The sequence below is a fragment of the Poecilia latipinna genome, unplaced genomic scaffold (assembly GCF_001443285.1).
Source record: "Poecilia latipinna isolate Pla-1442-1.1 unplaced genomic scaffold, P_latipinna-1.0 Scaffold4250, whole genome shotgun sequence".
NCBI lineage: Eukaryota > Metazoa > Chordata > Actinopteri > Cyprinodontiformes > Poeciliidae > Poecilia > Poecilia latipinna.
In genome coordinates, this window is record NW_015116866.1 from 21,573 (window position 1) to 27,512 (window position 5,940).

The window sequence follows — 5,940 nt, forward strand, 5'->3', positions numbered from 1 at the left end:
ACTTTTTTTTTCTTTCTTTTTTAAGCCGGATTGCAAGCGTCTCTGTTGCTCTGAGCGCTTCACTAGCGGAGCAGATTTATTCCTAAAAGATATGTTTATAGAAGATAGGTTTCTAGTTTATGCATTTAAAGCCGGACCAATCACACCGCTGGCTCCTCTGCTCGTTGCCTCGCGCGCTGCAGTAGCTGGATTAAGTTTACCTCAGCGCGGACCGCGCGCGCCTCCTTTCACTCAAACTGGACACAGGCTGACCTGTATGGATATTTACATCAACCCCCTGTGAGGAATTATGATTCTTTCCAGAGTTTTTGATCAAGGTAGGACTTTAAGCCACTCTAGTTAGCTCCGTTTGCGCAGCTCTACGTGAACTGCAGGAATAACTTGTAATCGCTTTCAGAGATGCACTGAATGAGCGGTGAGAATGATTTTATATTCGTGAACGAAGAATTTTGGGCGGCTTTTCCATCTCAACACGCCTCCCAGCCTGTCTCTGCCTGCACTGATCAAGTTCATCTATGTGTTCCCGGTTGGCCGGTGTGTTAGGTAACGAACCAGCACTAACCTGATCATGCAGGTTCAGCCTGGTGAGGAGCTTTCGCTCCTGTCTGTAACGCATCATGCTGATTTTATATTATATTATTATTTTTAGTATTATTTTTCTGGTTACTCAATGCATCAAACATATCAAATGCTTTGTCCACTTAGTCAGACAGAGTTAATGTTTGCAGCGGCGCGGAGATCTGAGAAACTCGTCCCATAAACTCGACCAACCAGAATAGTTTTTGTGACGTTTATTAAAAACTCAACAGACACGAAATGTTAGAGCTACTGAAGCCACATTAGCAGCATTAAATTAAATCTCCCGTTTGTTGTGCGTCTCTGCGTAGTGCAGCAGATTACCTCATCATGCAGGGCCGGTCCAAGGCTGATGAGGCCTGGAGCAGAATCTGACTGAGGGGCCCCTTTTGTAGCTAAAAACATCAGCACCTCTAACAGATGTGTTGGATTTAATCTGAGAGAGGGGGACTAGTTTAATTGGCCAACCTAGAAAGCAATCAGTTATAATTGCAGTTTACTAAATTGTATTTGTGAACAAACAGCTCAAACTCAAAGATTAAGCTCACAGCATCAGATTGTTTCTATGGTAACAAAACAATCTAACTATGAATATTGTTTTCTGAATTTTTACAAAGTAAACTTGCCAGCTCCTTAAACTCTTACATTTAAATGTTAAACAATTTAAAATCTTTTAATTTATGTATGCTGAAATTGATTAAAATTTAGCAGCATTGATAATCTCAATAAATAAGTGTTACATTCTGTGTTAAAATGTCAGCATTTGTGGCCCCTGAAGCCCTGGGAGCCCGATGGAGCCGCTGACTTGACTTGGATTAAACAAAAGTGCAAATAATTGATATTCATTTTAATTGTGTATTTTGATTTGTTTTTAAGACTAGTTGTGGGTTTAAGTAATGTTTCACTGGCGATGTTTTCCCGTATGATTACCGAGTGATATTTTCAAATGTCCTCTCTTTAACATCTTTTAATACAAAAACACGGTGGACCGCCTCGGGACCCGACCACCGGGCTGAGCAGGTTTTCTGGGGGAAACCCCGATTGTTCCTCTGACTCCAGAACTAAAACCCTAACTGGACCGACTGGGTTTGGGATCAGCTTCATGGGAACCTGGTGACGTCTCCAGCGGCTGTTACCATGGTAACCTCCCCGCAGCTCTGGACTCATAACCAGAAACTTTAACGGAGGTTCTGGTAGAGGTTCTGGGGGTTCATTCGGAACCGCAAGGGACTCGCCGTCAGAACCACCAGAACCGGTTCTGGTTCTGTTTGCCTCTCCAGCAACACAACAGGGACGAACTCGGCTGTTTAAAGTTCAGTTGGAAATAAATCCGAAAGAAGCGTTTCGGTTCTGGTTCTGGCCAGTCTTAACCCGTACAGCTGGCCTGGATCCGGGCCGGGCCTGGACCCGGACCCAGCTCGAACCGGGCGACGTGGGTCAGTAAGCGGCTGGTTGTTAGCTTAGCATCTTAGCTCTTTCCGGTAAATAAACCGAACCGAGGACAGGAAGCGACCAACGGCGGGAGACCTGAACGATAACGCGCCGGATAAAACCGGAACCACCGAACAACCGGACCGAACCTCCCCAGGACCCACCGATAAGAACCATCAAAGCTCAACAATGAACTCACCATCCGCCATGTTTGTTGTGGAAGTGTGCGCAGTAAATCCGGCGTACGCTGATTCTGCTTTGACGTTACGTCAGAAACGTTCCTTCCAAAATAAAAGCAACGTTGTTTCCGGTTTCCTTTCAAAGTAAGAGCATAGCAAGTACTTGATTTCAGGCTGGAGGAAAAACTAATCTGCTTTGGTCGGTCACACCTTTTTAAATGGATCTCTTTTTAAGATGAGGAAACATCTCACTGGTTTATATCGGTGTGATACTGTAGAAACGATGGGTCATGTTTTTATTAGTTGTAAGAAACATGTGACTCAAAGAAGATTATTAAAAACGGAATTAGGTTTTAATAGAGAATTGAAATTTGAGAATGTCGATCAGTTAAATAGTATTGAGGGGGAAAAGAAGATTTTTCGTCTTAAAAATACTGGGCTAATTAGGAGAATTTGAGGGGTAGATATTAGGATCCAACAGATGGCAGTAGTGCAACAATAATGGACGCAAGCTGCCGTTAAAATCTAAAGAAGAGGTAATCTGCTTTGGATCCGCAGGCTGGATTTCTGTTCAGAAAGGTTTAAAATCCTGGCTCAGAAGAAATATTCTCCATAACTTTGAGCAGGATAATTTAATGAATGTTTTCCTATGTTGCAGTCCTGCAGAGTTAGCTTCAGGAAATGTTCCAACACCAGACAGAACCTGAGGAGCACCCAGGTTCTGACCTGGCAGCTCCTCTGGTTCTGACTGAATGTGGGTCTGAAATCTGAGTTTATGAGAAATGTTGCAGCTTTCCTTTAAAACGTGGTTCTGCTTACCCTAAACGAGAAAAGCTGAACATTTTGCTGCTGGGTTAAAGTTTCAAGACGAGGTCTGAAGGCCTGGGCCCAAATCTGGCCCGCCTTATGAATTGACGTGGCCCTGCAGACTGTAGAGCTGCCAGATTACATCAGTGTGAAAAGATTTTTAATATTATCTAATTTCAAGAAGTATTTGTCAAATTGCAGAAACATTAATATTCATTAATATTCTAACAATCTGGTTTAATCGACGCCTTCTGCCACAAACGGCCGTTTAATGATATTCATGATCTTAAAATGTCCAGAAATGAAAAAAATCACAGGAGTAGGAAGGACAGCGGATACCAAACCAACTGAGCCTAAGGTAGCATAATAAGCTACACTCAGTTTCAGTGTCAACACGAATGTTAAAATCTCCCACAATAATGACTACATCTGCATTTAACTCCAAATCAGGTTTTTAAATAGATTTGATGTAAACATTGAGAATTAAGTCCTGTGGACGATACGGAACAACAAACGATACGGAGCAACAAACGATACGGAGCAACAAACGATACGGAGCACCAAACGATACGGAACAACAAACGATACGGAGCAAAAACGATACGGAACAACAAACGATACGGAGCAACAAATGATACGGAACAACAAACGATACGGAGCAACAAACGATACAGAACAACAAACGATATGGAGCAACAAACTAAACATTTCAGTTCTTTGCAACCAGGATGAGGAAAACTGAGTTACATGTTCAAAAGGAGCTAATCATAATATTTACTACATTTAAATGGCTGCTACTCAGACAAGTCATAGTAAAACTCCACTTTGGAAGTATGAGTGAAGAATCCACCGAACCAGAACCAGACCCAGAACCAGGCCCAAAACCAGAATCGGACCCAGAACCAGAACCAGTCCCAGAACCAGACCCAGAACCAGAACCAGGCCCAGAACCCGCCAACAGTCTGAGTCAGCTTTAATGTTTATTCTGATGGACCGACATTAAGACAAATACATAAAGTTTAGAGGAAATAAAAGAATAAAAAGTACATACATGTGAATATAGGACCATATTAAAGAAAATGAACCAGGTTGTAACATTTAAAATCTGCTTATTTAGTTTCACTGCAGAGCAGCAGACGACTCAGGAAGGAGTTCACCTGTCCAACAGAGACAGTCTGTGGGGACAAACTGTCTCTGTGGCACCACCTGATGATGAAAGCCCGGACATATTGAGTCCAGGATGTGCGGGGTCTGCGGGGATGTTGGTGCCCTGGTCCTGACCCTTGACCTATACCCAATCCTGGATGGAGGGAACGTCAGCCTGTACCGGTCCAGTTCAGGCTCGGGGTTGGATTTATGGAGCATGTGTTGGTTCTCTGAGGAGGAACTGCAACAGCCTCCAGAAGGTACCAGTTCTCACGGGTTGGGTCTCCATCCCTAAAGAATGAAGGGAATGATGGCTTTCCTGGAGCGGGGGTAGTCCTCAAACCTCCGCTTATAATCCCTGGAAGACACGCAGGGAGCGATTCAGCCTGAGTTCTTCTGATGCGAGCTAAAACCCAAACCATAACCCAACCAAAACCTTTGTTCAGTGTGTCTGATCCTGAAAGTATGGGACTGAACGGTACCTGTGGTGATGGTAGGCTCTGGGCCCGATGGAGCAGATGGTGAAGAAGGCAAAGGCGAAGGCTGGAAAGGACCAAGCAGCGAGGGCGAAGCCGCACCACTCTGTGATCTCCCCAAAGAAGTTAGCACCAGAAACTAACTCAAACATCCCCCCTGGAAGACGGAGACCGGTCAACAGGAAGTCAGCATAAGGCGGAGCTATAGAGTCTTTGGCTTACCGTGGGGGATCCTGTAGACGTACTCCCCAGGTTTCCTCAGGTTACGCAGGATATGGTCACTGTGGATGTTGATGGTCAGACCGACAGCAAACAGCAGAATGCCTTGAGAAAACAGAATCAAGACATGAAGTCCTGCAGAAGGCACATCTCTACCCACCCTGATCCACGCCCCAATTCCTCACTTTCTTATTTCAGAACCCCCTGAACAAACCAAACCCAAACTTCCTCATCTCATCTTTCCAAACAAAAACAAATCAATTCATGTTCTAGCGTGCTTCTGAATGTCCTCTGGTGGCTTGTTCAGCTTTTGGACTTCAGAAATCCTTCAGAACCGGTTCCTGCCGCGGCGGAGCGTTGTGTCTGACCTGCAGAGAGGCGAGCGCTGGTCAGCCAGGTGTGCTGCAGGTGAGCGCAGTGCAGCAGGTGGTGTCCCTGCAGGAAGCCGTTCAGAGAGCAGAAGACGATGGAGGAGCAGATGATCTTCAGAGGAACCGGCCGCCCGCGGGTCAGCAGAGAGTAGACACAGCTCCTGCAGAACCAGAACAAAGTTCCTTCAGAACATCTCCACCAAAGCCGTCTGAAACCCAGAACATCAATAGGAAGGATTCCACCCATAATCTATGATCCATAATCCCAAACTAAACTCTCTGAGACGCTGAAGCTGTTAGAAATCTTAGACGGGCCTGTAAATTCCCACAGGACCAGCGGTTCCTTAAATGCATCACAGCTGGTCCCACAGCAGAACCTCATCCTCATCTGCATCAGGTCCAACAGAACCAAACAGGGTGGAACCACTTTGGGTCCATTTAATGGGGAACATCAACCACAGGTTGGAAGAGAAGGGTCAAAGGTCAAACTAGCCTAAAGAACTGCAACAAACCAAACAGGTTCTGCTCCAGGTCCATTTGATCTGGAGCAGAAATTGAAGAGCCTCCTCCCTGGGATCTGGGTCAGCCGGGAACTAAAGCAGAGAACATGATGTCCCACCAGTGATTCTTGAGAATAGGGACAAAATGGGTTTTAATTTTCCCATATAATTTTTTTTTTTATTATTTCTCAACCTTATGTATGCAAATATGTTAAATAATGTTTAGGAAATGTAA

At 44.7% G+C, this 5,940-nt stretch overlaps 2 protein-coding genes and 1 long non-coding RNA gene across 3 annotated transcripts in view; all 3 read right to left on the reverse strand.

Annotated features, from left to right (window-relative positions):
- LOC106942404 (uncharacterized) overlaps window positions 1–303 on the reverse strand; it is a 3,504-nt gene extending 3,201 nt beyond the window's left edge. The window contains exon 1 of the long non-coding RNA XR_001423624.1: window positions 253–303. This is a non-coding gene — a long non-coding RNA (uncharacterized LOC106942404). The remainder of the gene's footprint in view (window positions 1–252) is intronic.
- The window catches only part of dpy30 (dpy-30 histone methyltransferase complex regulatory subunit), a 6,402-nt gene extending 4,030 nt beyond the window's left edge, over window positions 1–2,372 (reverse strand). The window contains exon 1 of the mRNA XM_015025673.1: window positions 2,207–2,372. Within this exon, the coding sequence (XP_014881159.1) occupies window positions 2,207–2,216 (10 nt within the window). The 5' untranslated portion in view covers window positions 2,217–2,372. The remainder of the gene's footprint in view (window positions 1–2,206) is intronic.
- Window positions 2,373–3,949: 1,577 nt separating this feature from the next.
- LOC106942402 (3-oxo-5-alpha-steroid 4-dehydrogenase 2-like) lies at window positions 3,950–5,651 on the reverse strand. Its single transcript, XM_015025672.1, has 4 exons — window positions 5,203–5,651; window positions 4,838–4,939; window positions 4,622–4,772; window positions 3,950–4,497 (listed from the first exon to the last, which is right to left on the reverse strand). Exons 1-4 carry the CDS (start codon window positions 5,450–5,452, stop codon window positions 4,431–4,433), a joined length of 570 nt encoding a protein of 189 aa, XP_014881158.1. The 5' UTR covers window positions 5,453–5,651; the 3' UTR covers window positions 3,950–4,430.
- Between the last annotated feature and the right edge of the window lie 289 nt (window positions 5,652–5,940).